The following is a 23,508-nucleotide window of genomic DNA, read 5'->3' as shown; positions in this document are numbered from 1 at the left end:
CTTCTCTAAGTCCCTTTTAGTCTCATAGCATGTGAGTTGTCCTAAGAGAATGTAATTCAGTAAAAGACAAAAACTAAAATTACAAAGATGAAAAGTTGAATCAAAAAAAGTTGTCTATTTTTGTTCTACTTTGAGATTTCAATGAACAAAATGTACAGTCATCTCAGATTAGGTTTGGAGAAATATTTTCATGTTCAGTTCAATAATTTCGAAAATATATAAACTGAGTTTCATTTCAGGCTAATTGGATAAGTTTGTTTTGGTTATGAAAGAATAATCTTTAATTTTTAATTTGGTAAAAATATACATTAATTATGCAAACATTTTAAGTACCTGTTTTACACTCTGTATTAAGGACTAGCAATGAAGAATAAGACTCAGTGACTGTCATTATAAATTTTGTGATCTAGTAGAGGGACAAGATATAGACAAATAATTTAATATAAATAAAAATGTGCTAACTACCCAAGAGATGTATTAATATAATTTTCAGAGTTCAGAATTAATATTAAGTTCAGTTTCTGGGCTCAGTACTTCAGTAGGATTTATTTTGTTGTATGGGTTTGAGCCCTGTTAGAGTATAGCTCCATTCCATTTGGAGCCATTCTCATTTTTTAGATCTCTCCTATGATGTGGTTCTTATAGTTGTTTTATTAGGGATAGCTTGTTTTTGTAAACCAAGTATCATTTCTTTTTTTATGACCCTTCTACAGAGGAAAAGTTGATTGCATCTCTTATAAACTTAACACCTAGTGAAGGAATCAAAATCATCCGGAATCAGCCATTGACTATGCAAGAAAAGAGGAAAATTAGGTAAGCCTTTCTCTTCTATCTTGAGCTGAAGATACCTTGCCATGATCTACTTCAAGTATATTTCGAGAGGATAAGAGAAACTCCTAGTCCAGAATTCTATAAGAAACAAAGAGAAGAGAGATCCATATTTTATGCTGAAATTCTAATGTTTGGTGTCATATTGTTCTAATATGTTCTCATATGTTCCAAATATGGAATTGAGGAATCCTAACTTCATAGTTCAGTATTTGCTACTGTGTGGCTAAGAATAAATCACTTCACTTTTCATGGCCTTAGTTTTTTTAAAATAATCTTTAAAATAATAACTATTTCTCTTTTTTTAAAATGCTGAATTTAAATAAAGCAAGCATTTATAGAATTTTATTTATTTATTTATAGGATTTCTCAAGTTCTTTTCAGCTCTAACATTCCATTCCCACAACAAGATAATGTCACTGAGATTTGTAAAGCTTTTAATTTCAGGTTCCCAGAGACATTTAAAGTATTATTAGTATGAACTCTTTCTTCAGTGTTTTTGTAGGTTTAAAAATAAGTCATAGAATTTTGTATTTTTGTACCCACTGATACAAACATTTTTTTTAAACAAATTTCAATTAGCACAAATTTCTTTCTGAACTTAAAACTAAGACTGGTAATGCAATTCAAAGAGAATAGCTGAAGATCTTTTTGTTTTGTTTTGTTTTGATTTTTGTGAAGGCATGGTCTAGCTGCAGGAATCTCCCTCTTTAGAATATACATGGGTGTATAACATAGGACCAGGATAAAGTAAAGCTCCCATTTGTTGGGTCTGAAATTTGTACTGTATCATACCCTCAATGTCAGGCATTGAGGCATTATTAAACTGTTCTGTAGCAGCATTTTTATAGGCTGATTTTAAAAATTCATTCATTTATATGCTTTTTCTTTTTTTTCAGCTACAGTTTTTACCTGATATAATGTAACCTTTTTGCCCCCAAATAGAATCTTCCCTTTTAATAAAGAAAAAGTTAAGTCAGCCTAACCAGCACAATGAAAGAATCTTTAGTATATGTAAACCAGCCAGCATCCTGAAGGTATTTGTTACTGTATGCAAAATTCTTTACCAAGAGGAGATAAGTATGTTGCATCACTTGTTCTCTAGAAGCAATATTGGACATTGCATTTAATTCAAGTTCAGCTATCATGGCCTGATCATTAGAATTAATGGGCACATGGTTTTTGTCAAGATGCAGAGACTGATGAGTTGACCAGTTTTCCCTATGAAACAAAGAAAAATACAAAATGACTCTTATTCCTGTGGATTCTGTTTTGCTCCTGCAATGAATGAGGTAAAGAGATACAAAAGGGTGCAGAAAGGGCAAAGACTCATATAGTTTATAGCCTATTAGTGTTAATTTAATTATCCATGTCCTGAGATTCTTGTTCATTCATCAAAAAATCAATAAACTGCTGGTGGAACTGAACCTTATCAATATTTACATTCTTGATATCAATGGAACCAAAATACACCAGGAAGTTGCAACTAAATGAAAAAAAAAAAAAAAGGATCATGAGTTTTCCTTGAAAGAATAAAGATTTCATCGTGTATACAAATGTAACAAGAAACATTTCTTGAAATAATAGTCTATCTCTTCTTGAGGTTCTTGTGAATAACAAACAGATCAATAAGGAGGTAATTAGAGTTTATATATTAATAGCTATTGAAGAGGATGAAAAAGAAGAGATACTTTATGGAAAACTCAACAAGATTCTTTAACCTATTCAACACTTAATATTGACATTGATTTTTAACATGACAGGAGACACAGAAGAAAAGAATGAAAAGTATGTTGGAAAGTAAATTGGGTTTTAAAAACTGAAAGCAATCATAGGCTGATAGACAACACTAAAGCTTCACACCTCTATATTATGAATACTTTCTTTTAAATAAATTAGTTAGAAGGCACTCCACATAATAAGCACCCAATATAGCATAAAATAAAAGTATATATTAATGGATAGGAAATGACTGGTAATCAGTGTGATAATTTGCTGTTGGCTTGCAGTCAGACTAAGAGCTAGTTAGAGCAAAAGTCGATGTAAACGTCAAACCTAAGAGGTAGGATGAAGATAAGAAGTGATACAGAACCAGCACTACTTACTCAAATAAGTGATTGTTATTCCCAAACAGGAAATGGACCAAAAAAAAAGACATTGATTCTGATTATCATGATTTCTTATAGAAGTTTAATTGATTTAAGACCTTTTCTATAATGAGACAAATTTTCCAAAGTTTTCTTTGCCAGAAATACTTTATTTCTTTACACAGTGAAAAGACATGACAATCAAGGATAACATCACTTTATAATATAAATTGTCAAATATTTACATTCATAATTAAAATGTTTGACAACAAAAAGGCAATCAGAGATGACAGAGCTTTGGAGGGGAAAACATCTTTTGAAAAACTTGGTTTTGTAATGCCAGAGAAATTGAGGTGAGACAGAGATTGGTTTTTAATTTTTTTTAATGTGGAGAGGTTTTTTTTAGGCTAGCAGACCGAATGGAATTCATGTTCAAAAATCATTCAGCCTTCAGGAACTGAGGCAGGGAACTTATATAGCTAACTAGGGTTTGCAGACAAGATACATAACCTGAGTAAACAATCTTATAGGGGAAACAGAGGCAGATAAGTGGGGTGAGGACACTGGGTGAGCAGACAAACCATAATTCCAGGAAAGGATCATAATTTAATCCTGACAGGATAGGGTCAAGAGCAGGAGAGCGAGGCAAGGGGCAATACTCAAAAGGAAGAAATTATCCCAGCAAGAACTGAGATAATGCACCTGGAGTTTTTATGATACAATGGTATGTAAAGTGGCCAGAGCTTCAAGGTTTTTCCTGACTCAATACTTCCAGTCTTAATGGGAAGAAAAGGGGGTGGCCATAATAATTTTATTCAGGGCAACAGTGTGAGACTCAGCTAAGCTAGATTGCTTCAAGAACATTTATAGATGATAGTGGGAGAAGGAGAGGGAAATAATAGAACTGCCAACATTTCTGTGAAACTAAGTATTATGAATTTCATTTAATTACAGCATGTTACCAAAGATGATTTGCATGAAAGAAGGGGCATAAAAGCTATCCTAGATATGTATAATTTAAAAAAAAAAAGAGGCGAGCAGTGATATAGTGAGAGCAAGAGGTAACATGCAGACAGGCTGAGTGATGCTAAGGTACCTGCAGAATGAGGAAAGTCCTTGGCACATTTTGAAATTCATTTATAGGGGATTTCTCAAAGGTCATGGGGGAAAAATAACACAGGATGACAAAATAAAGAATGGGATTATGTTCTGCCTCTGCAACTGGTTTATCCATATCAATGAGATGATAGAATTAATAAAGTACTGGAGAATAAACATCAATAAAAAGCAATCATTTCATCTAAAGCTTAGAAACAATATACTGGAATCATAGATCTTAGAGATGGTATGGCTCTCTTTAGCTCATCTAATTTTGCCTCTTGCTTTCAAGCAGTTAACATATTATTAACAAACAAGCAACAAGCATTTATTAAGTACCTATTATGTGCCAGGTATTGGAGTAAGCACTAAGGATACAAAGAAAAGCAAGAACTCAGCTCCATTATGTGGATGAGGCAACCCCAAACTGTAGAGGTTGGATGATTTGACCTAACAGAAAAGTTTTACGGAGCTTAAATAATTATAAACAAATTGTTAGAAGAAGAAAGTTAATGGGTTGCTGTTAGTGTGATATTCAAGACCTAGAGAAAGAAGAATAAAGACATAAAAGAAGAGGCATCATTAGGTGAGTTGAAAGATCATTATTGAAGAGTTATTGATTTTAGGTTCAGGAACAGTGGGATCTGATTTCAGTTCCACCAATTAATTAATTGTATGGTATTGGGCAATTCACTTTATCATTTTTGGTCCTGACTGTCCCATCGGTAAATGATTTTTTGGCAATACCACCATTCAGATCTGTTCTACTATACAAACCAATGACAAAGTTCTCTTCCTCAAAGGAAGGTTTACCAAAGCATTGATATATTTGAAATACATTTCATCATACTGGGAGAAAAGGGACACTTAGATAATGTTTATGTTTGTCACTCTCTTGTTCTATTCCATACAGGAAAAAAGTTAATATGGAGAGACGGAAATCTGACAGTACAGTTCCCTTAAATTGTTGTACCCAGTGCATGAATGCAATGTCACTGGTAAGTCAGCAAAACCTCACCAGATTACTTATTGGGGAAGAGAGAGTTTTGGAGGGAGGGGGGAAAGAGAGTTTTGGAGGGAGAGGGAAGAAGTTAATGAATAAAAGGGACAAATGGACAAAGGTGACAAAAGAAAACTATTCTGATTTACCTTTGAGAGCCAGTGGATTATTAGTAAAAACATCAGTCCCTAATCATAATTGTGTTTAATATTTATTAGTTGAGTAACTCTGGGTAAGTCACTTAATGTTTCTGAGCCTCAATTTTATTATCTAGAAAATGGAGGCATAATATCTTAAGGATTAATGTCTAATGACCATATTACTCAACTCTGATTTATTGGAGAAGATTAAATGAGATAATGTACAGAAAGTGCTTTGTAAATCTCAGTGCCTTTTATAAATGTTATCTGAAGCAACCTATTATTTCCTAATTTAAGAACTTACTAGAATTTAGAATGTACTATATAAGAAAATAGGAGTGTTTCAAAACATCAGTATTGTACCTCACAAAGTTGAATTTATTTATTTCAATTGAAAAGTTTTTTAAATTATATAATTGATTTTTTGTATTTTGTTTTTCATCATTTCCTCTGATTTATGGCTGAATGGCACAGTGGCACAGTGAATAGAGTGGTGGGTTGGAGTCAGGAAGATTTGAGTTCAAATAAATCCACCCTCAGACACTTCATATAGTCATATAACCTCTATTTGCCTCAGTTTCTTCATCTGTAACATGGAGATAATATTAGTACTTACTTCACATGGTTGTTGCAGAGTTATAATTGTAAAGCATATAGCAGAGTATATGGCATTATAAAATGTTAGCTTTTGTTATCTTTATCATTAGTGAGAATTTACCCAATCAAGCACTGTATAAAAATTAGTTATTATTATTAATAATTAATTAAATTAAATAAATATCATAAATAATTCTTTGTGATGATAGTAGTACTATTATCATCACTAAGAATTTAGCCTCTCAAGCACTGTATGTTAGTTATTATTACTATCAGTAGTAGTAGTAGTATTATCATTACTATGAATTTACCCCTTCAAGCACTATATAAATGTAATTTATTATTACCAACATTAGTAGTAGGATTATCATTATTAAGAATTTACTCCCTCAAATACTGTATAAATCAGTAGTAGCAGTAGTAGTAGTATTAGTAGTATCTTTACTAAAACTTATTATGAATAGTAGTATCATTATTAAGAATTTATCTCCTCTCCATAGCTCCATATTATCTAATGCAAAAGTTGGACCTTGAGTCATAGAATCAAAAAAAACAAAACAAAAAAAAACCAACCCTGGAAATTATTTTGCAAATAATTTGCAACTCTGTGTATTTGCAACACTGATGTTGTAACAACACTGGTAACACTAATAGTGTAGACTATTCAATTATTGTACCTAGATAACATTCATCTAGTGCTTATTTATTTATTTATTTATTTTACTGAGGCAATTGGGGTTAAGTGACTTGCCCAGGGTCACACTGTTAGGCCGTGGCAAATGTCTGAGGCCATATTTGAACTCAGGTCCTCCTGACTTCAAGGATGGTGCTTTATCCACTACACTAACTAGCTACCCCTAGTGCTTAAATTTTATAAAGTATTTTCACATAGGATATTTCATTTGTCCCTCAAATTATCTCTGTGAGAGACAATTCCAAAAGGTATATTGATTCCCAATTTGACAGATCAGGAAGGTAAGGCTCAGATAACTTATGACTTGCCTAAAGTTATACAAAAATGGCAAGTGAAAGAACTGGAATTTGCACAGAATTTCAGTGATGTAACTTGATTTATCTAAAATCAAAGAATATGAAAAGACTTTAGGGATGGTATGATTTGGATTTAGAAGGGATTTTAAAACTCATGGAGTCCAAATATTTCTGTAGATGAAGAAACAGGCCTAGGGAAAGGAAGAAATTTGACCAAAGTGTAATAGGTAGCAGATGGTAGCATTTGGATTCTGGTTTTCTTAGGTAAGAAAGCACTGAGATTATTCCCTGTATATATCACATTGTTGTGTTGAGCTTGTAGTCTACTGAAACCCCTAACTCTTTTCTAGACAAACTGCTATCTAGCTATGTTATGACTTGCTTATCTTTTTTGTTTTTTAATTCCAGCATTTTCGGCATTTTAAAAACATTATGTCGGAATTTTTCCAGTCACTACATGTATGGCAGAGGACCCTTAAGATCATTGGCAGCAAATTTGGAACAAGTGTACTTTCATACTTCAATTTCCTAACGTGGCTCCTCAAGTTTAATATTTTCTCATTTTTAGTGAACTTTAGCTTCATCATCATCCCTCAACTTACAGAGTCAAAGCCTAACACTCTTTCTTTCACCGGTCTGGAGCTTCTCACTGGAACAGTATGTATTTGACAGCATTCTGATTTCTGAGCTGTATGTTTGGCGGGATAGCCAAACCTAGACAGTATACATTTTTATCCCATAAGTCTAAGCCCAAACAAATCTGACAGATCGTTTGTGATTTCAGATATATAACAACAGGGTAACTGCCCAGAGAAATGAACATGGAAGTAAATGAGGCAGGGAATTCCAATTGAAATTCCAATAACCTAAAGTTAGATTAAAGCATGGAATTTATAATGTCTGCTTCCATAAGCAGTCCTGTTCTTTTCATAGGAATTATTGAGAAATAGCAAATTTGTCACCAGTCCCACTGCATGAATTATAATAGGATCTACCTTCCAGGGTTTTTGTGAGGATTAAGTGAGATAATATTTATAAGGTGCTAAGCACAGTGCTTCAACATATAGTAGGCTCTTTAAAAAATTATTATTGAGTGTGATTCTGAGGTTCTTTTTGTTGTTCAGCAGTGTTTAATTCTTTGTGATCCCATGTGGATTTTCTTGGCAAAATATTCGAGTGGTTTGCCATTTCCTTCTCCAGCTTATTTTACAGATGAGGATACTGAGGCAGAGTGATGTGACTCAGAATTCACTTCTTTTCTTTCATTTCAGGGTTATTTCCAACAAACAGTATTGTACTATGGCTTTTATACCAATTCAACATTCAAGAACAAAGTACTCAACACCTCTTATAACATGCAGCTGGCATATATTTTCACGATTGGACTGTACTTGGTCATCTGCTTCTTTTCCTTACTCTATAGGTATGAAGTTTCTGCATCTTTTACATTCCCTCACATACTTGGACAAAATTCAACAGTAGCTAGGATTTCTAAGATATGTGCCATGAACCTACCTACTCTCAATAGCCTAGAACTTAAAATGCAAGTTCAGAGTAAAGAAATAAAAGATTTCACTGTTTTTTTTTTTTTCACATTTTATTTTTATTTAATACTTTTTGGAATTTTAAAAAGTATTTTATCCATTTTTACATATTTCTCACACCCCTTTTCCTACTTTAAAATATGAATACAGATATTTTCAAAGAAAAAAGTTGTACATAAAACTAACAGTTTTCAGCACTATTTTTTAAAATCCCACTTCCCACTATACACAAGAAAAGAAAAAAAAAAAAAGAAATATAGAACCTCTACATAATCTCAGTCAAGCAAACAAGTTCTTTTTATTGATCACTTCCAACGTATTTCTTATTCTGCATATTTATCTGTCAAATTTTACCACTTTCTTTTAAATTATTTTTATTTTCAGTTCCAAAATCTTTCCCTTCCTTCAGTTCCTCCTTCCACCCATTAAGTTGGTAAGAAATACAATACCCATTATATATATATGACGTCATGTAACTCATACTTCCACATTAACCATGTTACCCTCCCCCCAAAAAAAGACCTGAAAATAAGTAAATAAAAGAAAATATTAATATTATAATATTATAATACAATATAATAATATAATTATATTAATATAATATTAAAATATTAATCTGCACCCAAAGTCCAATAGTTCTCTATCTAGAGTTAGGCTGCACTTTTCATCATAAATCCTTTGGAATTGTGGATTAGGGTAGCTGTCTTTTATGTTGGAAAACCCGGGAACCATCTGACAGTAGCTGCTGGAGATCCAACCCAGAATGGATCTCCTCTTGGGAGAGGGTGATACAAGTTGACTGAGAGGCAGTTGCTGTTCTCTGACTTCTCTGACTGAGAGACCATTGCATTGTCTGACCTTTCTCCTTTTCTCTCTACCTCCAATTTATCTCATTCCCAGTCCACAATACCTGTGTCAGCAAAGGCTGCCCTGCAACAACTTCAGATGTTATGATCCACAGCTGAGGAGGCTCTCAGAGAATTGACCCATCCCTTAACACTTTTACAGTTGATTATCATTATAATATCACTGGTACTGTGTAAATTGTTTTCCTGGTTCTGCTCATTTCATTTTATATCAGTTCATTTAAGTCTTCCCAGGTTTTTCTGAAATCATCCCCTTCATCATTTCTTATAAGAGTAGTATTCCATCATCACACATACCACAAATTGTTTAGCCCTTCCCTAAATGACAAGCATCCCCTCAGTTTTTTTTTGTTTTTTTTTTTTTTTTTTTTGCCATTACAAAAAGAGCTGCTATAAATATGTCTGTGCACATGGATGCTTTTCTTTTTTCTTTGAACTCTTTGGGGTAACCTTTTACCACATGTAACAATTTTAGTTGCTTTAGGATAGCAGGATGGAAATTTGAGGAGAAGGTATATTTTGTAAGATTAGTTTGAACAGTTGAAACTTAAAAAAATAATGAGGGTTTTGGACTAGATCATTTCTGATAATCTTACAAACTGAAATCCTAGAAAGTAGTTTTTTAACAGGGCATACTATGATTTCATCAGTGTGTGAATTCCAGGTATGGGAACTGTTTCCATTAACATAGATCTTAACCTGTCTATGACTTAGTGAGTCAATCCTAGAGAATTTCTTGAGACATACAAAGACAAAGTGGCTTTCCCAGAGTGACATAGCTAGTGTCTGAGTTGAGAGTTAAACCCTTCTTCCTGACACCAAATTCAGTGCTGCATCTATGAAGCCATATTGGCACTGTGAGTTTGGTACCAGCACAATTATCTGTTTCACACATGAGAAAATAGAAGGCTCAGAGAGCTTATGAAATGCCCAGTGTTCCACAACTAGGAAATGATACAATTAAGATTCAAACCCAAACCAAGCAATTTTCTTTCTTCTACAATACATTGCCAGTGGAGTTCTGTCATAAGGCTGTCTTGGAGATTCATGTGTAGTACAATTTGAGGGAAACCCACAAAGGTGGTTACCATTCAGAATTCTTTAAATCACAGTCAGATACAACTCTGAGGTACCACTACACACCTCTCAGATTGGCTAAGATGACAGGAAAAGATAATGCTGAATGTCGGAGGGGATGTGGGAAAACTGGGACACTAAATTGTTGGTGGAGTTGTGAATGGATCCAACCATTCTGGAGAACTATTTGGAACCATGCTCAAAAAGTTATCAAACTGTGCATACCCTTTGATCCAACAGTGTTACTACTGGGCTTATATCCCAAAGAGATCTTAAAGAAGGAAAAGGAGCCCACGTGCAAAAATGTTTGTGGCAGCCCTCTTTGTAGTGGCAAGAAACTGGAAACAAAATGGATGCCCATCAATTGGAGAATGGCTGAATAAGTTATGATAAATGAACGTTATGGAATATTATTGTTCTATAAGAAACAATAAGGAGAATGATTTTAGAGAGGGTTGGAGAGACTTACATGAACTGATGCAAAGTGAAATGAGCAGAAGCAGGAGATCATTGTACATGACAATATCAATATTGTATGAGTATCAATTCTGATGAACATGGCTCTTTTCAACAATGAACTGATTGAAGCCAGTTCCGATGATTTTGTGATGAAGAGAGCCATCTATAGCCAGAAAGAGGATTGTGGGAACTGAGTGTGTATCACAACATAGCATTTTCATTCTTTTTGTTGCTGTTGGCTTGCATGTCTCACTTTTTTCCTTTTTGATTTGACTTTTCTTGTGCAGCAAGATTATTATATAAATATATATACATATATTGGGTTTAATACATATTTTAACATGTTTAACATATGTTGGATTACTTGCCATCCAAGGGAAGGGGTTGGGGAAGGATGGGAAAATTTGGAACACAAAATTTTGTAAGGGTCAATATTAAAAACTTATCTGTGTATACAGTTTGAAAATAAACAGCTTTAATTAAAAAAATCATGGTCAGATAACAGCAGTAAGGTGTCACTTAAAAAATGAAGAAAGTAGCTATTTATTTTGACTGGCTGGAGTACATAGCATCTAACTTGAATCTGACATGAGTTTATGAATTTTTAGGGCAGCATCCATAAATTGAACATTATTTAACATTCCATCAAACAAAGGAAAGAAAGATAACTATTCATAAATCCCACGTGGTTAGACAAAAAGAATAGTATGCTTGTTAATGCATATTTTTAGCTCGAGGAGATAGATAAGTGAGTTGTTATCTGAATATGTGTGTGTGTGTGTGTGTGTGTGTGTGTGTGTGTGTATAGTCTCACTAAATCAAAGAAATTTGCTTGTTGTGTCAGACAGGAGGAGAGCTTTCCCAGGATTCTGGAATCCTCCACTTTCAGCTGCTTTGTCTTTTTTGCATTGTAAAGACATGCTAAGGAAACGCTAAAGGTCTCTAGGGTCATTTATAGCAAGGTGTTTGATTAGAAAATTATGGAGAGAAGATTATGCCTTGGAGCAGGTCCCTTTTTAAGGAGGGAAGGATTTATGTGTTACACAAACATGTCATGAAAGTTTCATGGTTGTGATACCAGGGGGTTTAGTAAGAATAGTAAGTCAGGGGAGATGAGGAATCTCTCTGGAAGCTGCCAACCTCAGGAAGCTTGCTGAAATCATCTGGGAAGGATTATCATGGTTCTGCCTTATAAGGTAAACTTTGTGACAAAATTCTTGAGGTAATCTAGTCCTAAAGGTACTTATTCTAAATTCTCTTGGTATTTTGTTTTTACCTCTTATGCACGTAGATACCCTCAGCTTTGTTGCACTGCACAAACCTGTCATCTTCCTTTTTAGACTGTTAAAAGTTCCTTAAGGATGAGGAACTGTAATTTATTCATCGTTGCAAAACCCTCAGCTTCTAGACAGTGAAGTTTTTCAATAAATGTTGAATTGTATTGAACCAAATATAATGACAGTTGGTACATTCCTTTCCCCTAATAAGTACATATCTAATATTCCATGATTTTACTTATGTATGTAAAGCAGCTACCCCAGGCATCCTGCAATTAAAGTGGCTTCCCCAAAAACCTTTTAGAATTGAATAAAAAGTGGTCAGTTTTAAGGTGAGATGATCATTTAAAAAATGCTGTTATTCTGTTCAAGATAACAGATTTGGAAGTAATGACTTCACCTCACCTTCCTCCTCCATTAATATTCGTATATATTTTTTCATCTGTGGTTCCTATTCATCTCACTGCACCTAGCTCCAGTATTTTAATGGAAATGAACTGGGTGTATTGTTTTTGCTTTCATAGCATGGCCTGTTCTTTCCGGAATAACTTCATTAATCCTCACATCTACTCCAGAGGGACTGCTAAGCTTGTCTTTTCCTGGGACTTTACTATCACCCATGAGAAAGCCGTGAAGCTAAAGCAAAGAAACCTTACCACTGAACTCAAGGTATTATTAAGACCTGCTCTTCCCTCCTTCCATTCCTCATCTATCTTTTCCTCTGTGATGTCTTATAAGGTAACTTCTCACACTTGGGTTCTATGTGGCCGATGAGTTGCCAGTAGCTTTTTACAACCATGCTGTTCCATTCTTATGATTTATTTTTCATTCTTATGATTTTTAGTGGGCTAGTATTTCTTGTTTATTGTTAAATCATTTTTTAGTCATGTCCAACTCTCCATGATCCCATTTAGGGGTTTTCTTGGAAAAGATACTGGAATAGTTTACCATTTCCTTCTTCAGCTCATTTTATAGAGGCAAAACAGGAAAACATAGCTGGTGTCTAAAATCCTATTTGAACTCACGAAGATGAGGCTGTACCTTCTATACTACTTAGCATAGTTTAAAAGGCCTTTAATTTTCTGTACTGCCTGTGAGTGATAGTGGGTTAGGCCCAAAAAGCTACCAATTAATTTTCTCATGATCAGGAAGATAAAAACAACATTATTTAAGCTATCTGTCCTTTTTTTTTTAACCAGGTCACAAATACACAATTGTATGAAAGGCGTTCATTTGGATGTATCTTCCTCCCTGAACAAATCGCAACACATTCATGTCTGCCTAACCAGATTGTAGAAAATAGAAAAGAGACTATGAAATCTGATTATTCACAATAGATCTACAAATTAAAATGCACTTTAGCATTTTCATATTTGATTTAAACTTTTAGGTTTAGAATGGTTCCACTTATCTGTTCATTACATTTAGAGATGGGGTTGTGAGTGTAGAACATCTCTTTAAAGGGCTCAAACCAAAGGAACCTACACTTGAAATGGGTTTATTACACAAAGGCTGTCCTTTCATTTGATCATCCCAATTCACATCTGGACACACTGCCCAAGCAGCCCTTTATCACAGGGAATTCTATCTATGAAGAAGTCTGCATTACTCTGTGTACTTTGCCATTCCTGAATTTTAGACTTAGTTGTCTATAGTTCAAGTTTTTAACTCTGGATGAAGTTTTGGTGATGGGAAAAAAGGGTGGATTTGGGAGTGATAACTGGGAAAATTACTCTGGGATATTCTACATATAATTTTTAGAATATAGCTGAAGTGATTGGAATAAGAATAAAATGAATCTACCAAGAAATATTTGAATTTCTTTAAAAAAAGAAATTAAGCTAAATAACTATTAATAATAATGATCAAATAACACCATAAGGAATAAATACAATACATGGAAACATAAACTCCAAACTATGTATAATAATCCAGAAGGAAGATAATAAATTTTAAATGACTAATATGATAATTACTCCTCTGATTTCTTCCAATCTCTTTTTCATCTGTGTACTCATTAGATTGTGTTGTTATTTTCATGTCAACATACTATATATATATATATATATATATATACATATATATTGCTATGGTTTCTTCTTCTCTGGGCATCACTTTATATTTTCCCATATATGTTGAAAAGCATCTATTTTCTTCTTCCTTTGCTCCTGACACTAGCTGGAGTTTTCTTCTTACCTTGCTTTCCTTTTGCTCCCTGGCCCTTGGTTCCCTTAGAATCTATCCAGGCTATTTGACTACTCGAATTAATTGTATGAGATTGAAGTCAACAACTGTATTCCTTCTGGTAAGATGGAACAAACAAACCTCATCTTCTTTTCTGCCACTGAATATCAAGGTCCTCTAGGACTTGCTATATACTCCGGCTCTCTGCCTTCCAGTTCCCAGCACTGTTATCTGACCAACTGATAACAAACCAAGAACTCCTTAGACTAGATAGCTGCTCAGTCACTGACCATTGGCTGAATCCTTCAAACTTTCAGGCCTTCCTGTTGATTCTGTAGCTAAATTTTCTTTTATGAGTTATCTTCTCCTAGTTAGAGTATTAGCTCCTTTTTAAGAGCAGGAATTGCTCCTTTGTGCTTTTAAACTTAAAAGCTCCACAGATGGAATTTATTATATGCTGTAGAAGAAAAAAGTAAGCTATACATACATACTTATATATATGTTCACATGTATATCCATTTTTTAATATATGGATTTATGGTTTCATCTTTTACTCTATTCAGCTATGTATATAGAAATATCTATTTTATTTGTTTTGGGGTTTTTTTTGTAAATTTCAGACAAAATTTTTTAAAAGAAAAAAAAGAAGCTTGGGAACATTTATTATTATTTCATCCTATCCCTAATCACTTTTTTGATTTTCAGAACTGAAAAGAATATAGAAATAATCTTATGCAAATTCCCTTATTTTAATCTTATAATCCCTTCTATTTTTCAATTAATAATTTAAATTATTTTAATTTAAAATTATTTTAAATGATATTTAAATTTATTATTTAAATACTATTAAAATATTTTAATTTTAAATAAAAATCATTTCTTTTCTCTCCCATATCCCCATGACATCAAAAAAAAGAAAAAACAAAACTTGTGACAAATAAGCATAGTCAAGCCAAACAAATTCTCTTCCCAAATTTGCCTGAAATTGTGGGTCTTGTTCTGCCTCTTGAATACATCACTTCTGTCTCAGGAAGTTTGTCTTTTTTGTTTTCTACCTGTATCCCCAGAACTTACCACAGTACCTTCAAGCACTATGCTTCATAAATACTTTTTCATTTTTATAAGTTTTTATTGATATTTTTTGTTTTTTGTGTCATCATAGTTATCCCAAATATCTTTTTCATTTATTTTTGCATGCATTTTCAAACGTGACTTTGTGGCAATTTGTTTCGCCAGACTGTGTAGAAATATATTAAGGAATTTTTAAAAAATAATGTAAATGTGTATGGGTAGTATTGTAAGAGACAGATTGATTTTTTAAAAAATATTACTTTAAATTTTTAAAAACTTAAGTAATCTTTTTTTTTTCTTTTTCTCCCTTTCTGTCCTGCTATGCAAACTAATCATTTTCTTTCCAATCTTTATTCTTTGGGAACAATATCTGACTTTTTTGCTCCTCTTAGTTTGTTTGGTTCCTGGAAAACTATTCCCTTTGTCCTGCCTCTGGACATGAGAAGGCTCTTGGGAGGCTGTGGGTTAAAGGACTGGTGGTTTGTTTGTTGCTAACATGATAAGAGTAATAATGGATCACCTGAAAATTTCTTCTGGTTGTAGGAGAATCTGTCAGAAATCCGGCATGAGAATGTGATTGCACCTCTCAAGCAGAGGTTGTCTCATCTTGCAATCCACCTGGCAGCCTGGATAGTTTCCACAGGAGTGGCTATTGCCAGCTGCGCAGCTGTTTATTGGCTGGCTTTTCACAACATGAAGGTAACTCTTAAGAGGGGGAAAAAAACAACACAAAATACCAGAAAGAGTACCAGGTTAGGGATGAGGACATTTGGGCTCTAATCCTGACTCTTTTGTCACTTACTAGCTAAATGAGCGTTAGCAAGTCTCTTGATTTCAGTTTCCTAGCTTGTAAAATGAGCGGGCACAATAGCACACACTTGTAATATATGCTCATGGTGGGACTAAGAATAAGGGATTGAATGAACTCAGGATTGGCTTTAACCAAGTGTGCTAAACCAATTGGTTGTCCACACTGGCCCCAGAACCGATAGGGTGGGCCCTTTAGAGTGGAGAGAGGACAGGTACCTGACTGCCTAAGGAAGAGTCAAAGCTTCCTTTGGGATCAGCAGAGAGGGATAAATCAGCGAGTGGCTGACGGGATGAGATAGACAGACCCAGTCTCCAAAACACCAGCCCAGTTGGGATTAGTAATAAGCACCTGTCCTGCTAATTTCACAGAGCTATTTTAAGGATCCAGTAGAAAGAGGGTTTAATGGGAAAAATAATGAGCTGTATCATCAGAAGGAAGCCAGATCTTGGTGAGAGGCAGAAGACAAAGGGAAAGGAAGAGATAGAAGATGAAAGCAGATTTGCTACCTACAAAGCAAGTCTTCTAGAAAATACAGTAGAAGGGATGTTTAATTTAGAGTGAGATATTTTCAGTTTTGGGTTGTGGGGAATAGGAACAAGAGAGTGGATACTGGGAGGTAGAGAAAAAAAATGTGAATAATGGGGGCAATTAGGTAGCGCAGTGGATAGAGCACCAACCCTGAAGTCAGGAGGACCTGAGTTCAAATATGATCTCAGACACTTAACACTTTCTAGCTGTGTGACCCTGGGCAAGTCACTTAATCCCGATTTCCTTAGCAACAACAAAAAAAAAAAAAAAAAAAAAAGAAAAAGAAAGAAAGAAAAGAAAAGAAAAAGAAAGAAGAAAAAATGTGAATAATGACAAGGCTCACCGGAAGGAAAGGCTATGTTAGTGGGTTTTTTTTAATCATTGATGAATAAGCTCAGATGGGTTGTTAATCCATTCATCATCAATTAATTAGCATTTATTAAATCACCTATGCCAGATACAGTGCTGCTAGGTGAAGTCATTACAAGTTTCTACCCTTAAGGAGCTTATATTTTACATAGAAAAGCAACAGGTACTACACAAAACCCCTCTAGTCAAGTAATCCTAGGAATAATTCATTACCAATTCTCAAGACTAAAAAGACTGCTACAGTAGCTCCATTCCCCTATGTACCTGCCTTATACAACTAGCCATCTATCAGCCAGCCATAGCAGAGCTCATTTTAACAATAAATTCATTCAGACAATATCCAGAAGCTGTTTAAAAGACAAGACCTGAAACAAGATCTATCTCTTTCCTCACTGTACAGCATAGAAATTACAGGGAGGTGTTGACAAGAAAGCTGAGAGTATTCTTTAATGGGGCTGAAAGAAACCATTTTTTTTGTAATGATATCCTTGGGAAAGGGCAAGGGCATCAGAAAGGACAGGAGAAGCTTGTCAATCCTATGGTTGGCTCTGGCCACTGGAAAGAGTCATGGTACATTTGAAGAGGAGGCAAGGGAAGGAAATAAGCATTTATACACTCCCTACTATGTGTCAGACACTGTACTAAGCACTTTATTATTATACATTTATCTCATCTGCTTCTCACAACAACCCTGGGAAGTAGGTGCGATCATGATCTCATTTTTGTCAGTTGTCTGGGATTCTAAAGTTATTTTGAATGAATTTTTTCTTTCTGTGATTTCCTGCTTTTTTGTTATAACTATAAAAAAACACTACTGATTTTTATTTATACCCAGGTACTTAATGAAGCAATTATCCCCAAGTTTTTAAAATTAATTTTCATTTGTAAATAGGAGTAATTTTATTTATGCTTTGATATTTAAGCCTTAAACTTTTTTGTCTTGTCTTACTACTATCTCTAACATTTCTAAATTATGCCAAACTATAGTAGAGAATATTTTAGAGTTATTTTCATATACCTTATCATTGTCCTCATGAATATTGTTCTTTGATAACGCTTTCTTCACTCTGCATCATTTCAAACATGTCTTCCCCAATTTATGCAAATTCATAATCTTCCTTGTTTCCTCATATTCATTGTACAGTAATATTCTATTATATTCATATGCTATAAAAACTGTTGCTTTAATTATTTTGGCAATATATGGGACCTTTTTGTTTTCTTTCTTTTGACTTCTGTGGGGTACATAGATAATATTTGAGAGTACTATGTTAAAGGATATGAAAAAAATATTCATATTTCTCACATCATTCCAGGTTCCATAACTATGGCTAATATACAGTTCTATATATTTAATTCTGAATCATTCATTCCTACTGTTGAAGATTTTGGTGGGTTTTTTTTTAAAGGAAACTGAGAAAGGTAGCAATTAAGTGACTTGCCTAGTGTCTCATAGAAAGTAAATGTTTTGTATACTTATTTTGTATTTAATTTATACTCTAATATATTTAATATGTATTGGTCATCCTGCCATCTGGGGAGGGGCTGGGGGGAAGGAGGGGGAAAATTGGAACAAAAGGTTTGGCAATTGTCAATGCTGTAAAATTACCCATGCATATAACTTGTAAAATTAAAAAAAAAAGAAAGTAAATGTCTGAGATTGCATTTAAACTCAGTTTTTGCCAACTCCAGGCCCAGTACTCAATCCATTGCACCACTTAACAACCTGTATATTTGAGCTAGTGGATAGAATCTTTTCTTGAAAAGGAATAGATAATGTGAAAGAAAATAGTGCTTTGTACCAAGAGCACTTGTGAATGTAAATTGAGTAGAAAATTAAATCAGGAGATGTGGTTTCTAGTTCTTGTTTTTTTGTTTTTGTTTTTGTTTTGTTTTGCTAACTAGCTATGATTTTAAGTAACTTGTGAGCCTCAGTTTCTTTCTCTATAAAAATAAGAAGATTGAACTAGATGATCATTTAAATTCTTTCCTTTCTGGTTTTTATACTCTATGATCCGGTGATTCTTTTATTTTATGGGTATGTGTGTATAAATAAAGCACACTCATCTCCTACTCCCTTCTAATACTATTCATGATTTCCCAGTTTTAATAAACTTGTTTGTTTATCATATTTTTTGTTTGTTAATACACATTTTTACACAATTTATATACATATAATTACACACAATTATATACATATAATTACACACATATTTATATACATATAAATACACACAAATTATATAATAATAATACACATAACACACATTAAAATAATAGTTTTAGAGGATTTTACCACAAACATTCTACCAAAGTTTCATTTAATCTGAAGAATTCAACCATTATGGAAAAAAACCACTGGTTTGGTGAATAGGGTTCTGGACTAGGAGTCAGGAAGTTATTCAGTCAATTAGTCCTATTCCACTCTTTGTGACCCTGTAGACTGTAACACCAATATTATCCATAAAGTTTTCTTGGCAAAAATACTGGAATGATTTGTCATTTTTCTTCTCTTGTAGATTAATGCAAACAAATGTTAAATGATCTGAGTTGAAATCTAGCTAAAACGCTTGCTGACTCTGAGCAGTCATTTAACATGTACTCACTTTATCCATTGAATTACCCAGCTGCCTCTGTGGAGTGAGGAAGATCTGGATTCAAATCTTCATTCAGATACCTATTAGCTTTGTGACTCTGAATAACTCATTTAACATCTCTATACCTCAGTTTCCTCAGTTATAAAATGAGATAGGATTTAAAATCAAAATTTAATTTAATTTTTTCTTAAGTAAATATAAAAAAAGTTTTTAACATTTGCTTTTTTCAAATTTTGAATTTCAAATTCTCTCTTTTTCTCTTTCTCCCCTTCCTTGAGAAGGTAAACAATTTAACGTACATTGCACATGTGTAGTCATGCGAAACATTCCCAAATTAGCCATATCACCCAAAAAAAAAAAAAATACAGACCAAAAAACCAGGAAAAATAAAGAAAAAATTTTAAAGTATTCTTCGATCTGCATTCATACACCATCATTTTTTCTCAGGGGGTAGATAGCATTTTTCATCACGAGTCCTTTGGAGTTGTCTTACATCATTGTATTGTTTAGAATACCTAATTCATTTTCAATTGATCATTATACACAATTGCTGTTACTGTGCACAATGTTCTCTGTGCTCATTTGGGGAGATAGACTTGATGAACTCTAAGGTACATGGTTCCAAGAGGGCAGAACTATGAACAATGGGTGATAATGAGAGAGAGGCACATTTTGGTTTTATGTCAAGAACTTCTTAATAATTAACACTCCCTAAAAGTAGAATAGTTGGCACAGAGCATAAAGCATTGAGCTTGGAACTAGAAAGACTTCAATTCATGAATTCAAACCTAGCCTCAAACACATTCTAGAGTGTGACTCCAGGCAAGTCACTTGATCTACTTTGCCTCAGATCTGGAAAATGAGCTGGACAAGGAAGTGACAAACCAGTTCAGTATCTTTTCCAAGAAAACCCCAACTTGGGTCACAGAGAGCTAGACACAATTGAAAAATGACTTGAGAACAATATAAAAGTACAATGAGTTGCATTGGGAGGAAGTAGGTTCCACTTAATTTCCTACATTTTCCAGTACTTAAAGTAAGATTTTTCTTTAATGTTCCTCCACCCACTTCTGGTTTCCCCCCCCCCCCCCAATACATCCATTTCTATATTTCCCCAGCCTATGCCAGTACTCCCCAGCAGCTCTAGAATTTTCTCTTCTCTTCTGCTCCCAGTCATACATACTTTGCCTGTTCCTTGTCCTAAGTATCCCTTTTAGTCCCAGATCTCTGTGACTAAATGCAGTTGAGATAATAACAGCAACAACATCAACAACATTTATATAGGATTTAATAGGTTTTAGGTATGTACTAAGCATTTTACAATTATTATATATTTGCTGTTTACCTGTCACCCAGTTCTCACTTATGGCTCCAAGATAGTATGTATATCAGCCTTACCCTAGTAAACAATCTTGGTAGATGGGCTAAACCAGGTTGAGGGTAACCCACAGACCTCAATCCTTTCAGTGAATTAGAGGGTGTCTGTCCCAAACATATAAAGACTTTCACTGGCAGAATAGGTAGATGAGAATGATTTGTTCCAGTGTCCATGAAGATGGCTGAATCAAGTGTTGGATAGCTTAGTTCTTGATCAAACATTGAAGACTCTAAGATCATCTACTCCAGTCATCTTGACTTTGTCTTACCACTGCATTGGATGACTCAAGGCTGAAAATTTGGTGTAACTGTGCCTCATTTAATCCAATTCATGTGCAAGTCAAGTCAAGACATCACCCATGATGCCATTGGTCCTTTTTAAAATGCAAGACAACAACCACCAGACCTGTAAACATGGATTATTAATATAGGTATGTGTGTCTAGGGTATGTCCAGCACCCCTTAGATGGACTACTCCAGCAGCGGTGAAGCTCTAAGCTCTGGGACAACTTTCCCAGGCTTTGGTTCTCTCCTCCTGATTTCTGCTCTCTCCTCTACATACTTTGGTGTGGGGAGAAAGAGGTGAATCTAATGACCTGCCTCCTCTTCTATAAAATTAAGGATAATTATAGCTCTTTACCTCATGAGGTTGTTGTGGAGATCACATGAAATAAAATAAAATTCTTTGTAAACCTTAAACAGTTTGGAAACTAGCATTTCCTACGATTTAGACTCTGAGGGATTTTCTTACCTCAGACCAATAACTGAGGTGATGGGGAGGCAGTAGTATAAATTGACTAGGTTTTTTTTTTTTTTTTGATGAACCTCTGAATAACGATCTGTTTCTTGATTTTCTTCTATCTTCTTCTCTGGCCACAGTTTTTGAAACAACACAAAAATGAGGCAGCCACTTTATTGCTACCTTTCGTGGTGTGTTGCATCAATCTCTTTGTACCACTATTTTACTCCTCCTTTGGGTTGGTGGAAAAGTTTGAAATTCCTCGACATCAAATCTTAGTTATCATTACCAGGTATGTCGTAACTTCTTACCTTCCTGCTTAAAGGTTCTGCTTACACTGGGCAGGGATGGAGGGAAGGACTATGGGATGATCTCAGGTCTGTCTTCTACTATGATCCTGCTTTTCTTGAAGGATGGAGAAGTAAATAATTAATAAATAAGTTAGTAAATAATAATAATAATAATAATAACTCCCTCCCTCCCCACTTTTCTAGAGTAGGTTCTTAGATTCCTTAGGCTATAAAGCTATTTTCCCCTCCCATTCAGTACAAAAGAAAAGGTTTGCCTGACTTTAAATCTCTGGATGAGGCACCTAAATCTGACGGGAACCAAGTTCTGGATTTTGAGTCAAGAAGACCCGAGTTCAAATCCAATCTCAGATACTTATTTAGCTGTGGTAAGTCACTTAACCTGTGTCTGCTTCAGCTTCTTCAACTATAACATGGTGATCATAATAGCACCTATCTTCCAAAGTTGTGAAGATCAAATGAGATAATATTTGTAAAGCACTTAGTGCTTAGCACATAGTACTTGTTTTCTTTCTTCCTAATAGAAAAAAAAATGAAGAGTTTGTTGGGGTTATTGGAATAGAGACCCTGAAGAACTATTATTATTGTTATTTAGCTGTAGGCATAGTGGAATTGATATACCCTGAATCATATTGATAGAGCACACCTCCATCCAGATCACTTCTTTAGGAAGGATAATTAGAAGTGGCTACATGGTGCAGTGGATAGACTGCCCAGACTGTCCCAACTGGAGTCAAAAAGACTCATCTTACTGAGTTCGGATCTGTCCGTAGGAACTTATTAGCTGTGTTACCCTTGGCAAGTCACTTCACCCTTTTTGCTCCATTTTCCTCATCTGTAAAATGAGCTAGAGAATGGCAAACCATTCAAATATCTTGCCAAGAAGACCCCAAATGAAGTCATGGAGAGAGAGCCATGACTTAAAAATGATTAAATAACCAGGGTAGGAACTGAGAAGTCCCAGGATTATTCTCCTTTCTTCTTATCAATTAAAGTTTCATTATTGTACTACCTTTTTTTATTTATTTATTTATTTTTTTTTGCTGAACTGTTATTTTTATGAAATAAGAAATTCTTAATAAAGAAACACCATTAATAAAGATCAACATCTGCTCATCAACTTATATAGTCTTAGATTATTGCCCAAGACTCTTAGAGTCTTGGGTAACAATTGCTAGATCCCAACTGCTAAGTGTCTGAGGTGGGATGTATGTTTGGGTTCCACATTACCTTTCATTCATTGATAGTGGTTTTCAGATTGTATAGTCTCTTTTTCTTACCCATAAGACTAGGTCTTATGTCCCTTGTCCCTTTCATCTCTCCAAGGGCAAGGGAACTATGAACTGCTCAGTCTGAAAGTACTGGCTTTGTAACATCACTACTTTAAGTCATTGGTACAATACAATGGCTATAGTCCTATTAGAACTGTGGGAGAATGGAACATTCAGACCTAGAATACTAGGTGAAATCTCAGTTGTGACCCAAAGGTTTAACTCCTTCAGTTTACTTTAATATTCTACTTCTGTTAGCTGTTTGCCAAAATCCAATAGCTTAAAAATAA

General features: G+C 34.3%; 1 protein-coding gene and 1 long non-coding RNA gene across 4 annotated transcripts in view; one reads left to right on the top strand and one right to left on the bottom strand.

The window, feature by feature from the left end:
• TMC5 (transmembrane channel like 5) overlaps positions 1-23,508 on the top strand; it is a 134,358-nt gene that overhangs the window by 71,473 nt on the left and 39,377 nt on the right. For all 3 annotated transcript variants that reach the window (XM_031942686.1, XM_031942680.1, XM_031942689.1), the window contains 7 exons: positions 714-813; positions 4,927-5,011; positions 7,149-7,397; positions 8,012-8,163; positions 12,488-12,632; positions 15,762-15,917; positions 21,780-21,931. In XM_031942686.1, the coding sequence (XP_031798546.1) occupies positions 714-813; positions 4,927-5,011; positions 7,149-7,397; positions 8,012-8,163; positions 12,488-12,632; positions 15,762-15,917; positions 21,780-21,931 (1,039 nt within the window). The remainder of the gene's footprint in view (positions 1-713; positions 814-4,926; positions 5,012-7,148; positions 7,398-8,011; positions 8,164-12,487; positions 12,633-15,761; positions 15,918-21,779; positions 21,932-23,508) is intronic.
• Positions 811-23,292, bottom strand: LOC116419946. Its single transcript, XR_004230271.1, has 3 exons — positions 23,178-23,292; positions 21,951-22,044; positions 811-909 (listed from the first exon to the last, which is right to left on the bottom strand). It is a non-coding gene; the product is annotated as an uncharacterized LOC116419946 (long non-coding RNA).

Source organism: Sarcophilus harrisii, chromosome 1 (assembly GCF_902635505.1).
Source record: "Sarcophilus harrisii chromosome 1, mSarHar1.11, whole genome shotgun sequence".
NCBI lineage: Eukaryota > Metazoa > Chordata > Mammalia > Dasyuromorphia > Dasyuridae > Sarcophilus > Sarcophilus harrisii.
Note: the sequence above shows the minus strand (reverse complement) of the source record. Positions and strands in the feature narration are given on the sequence as shown.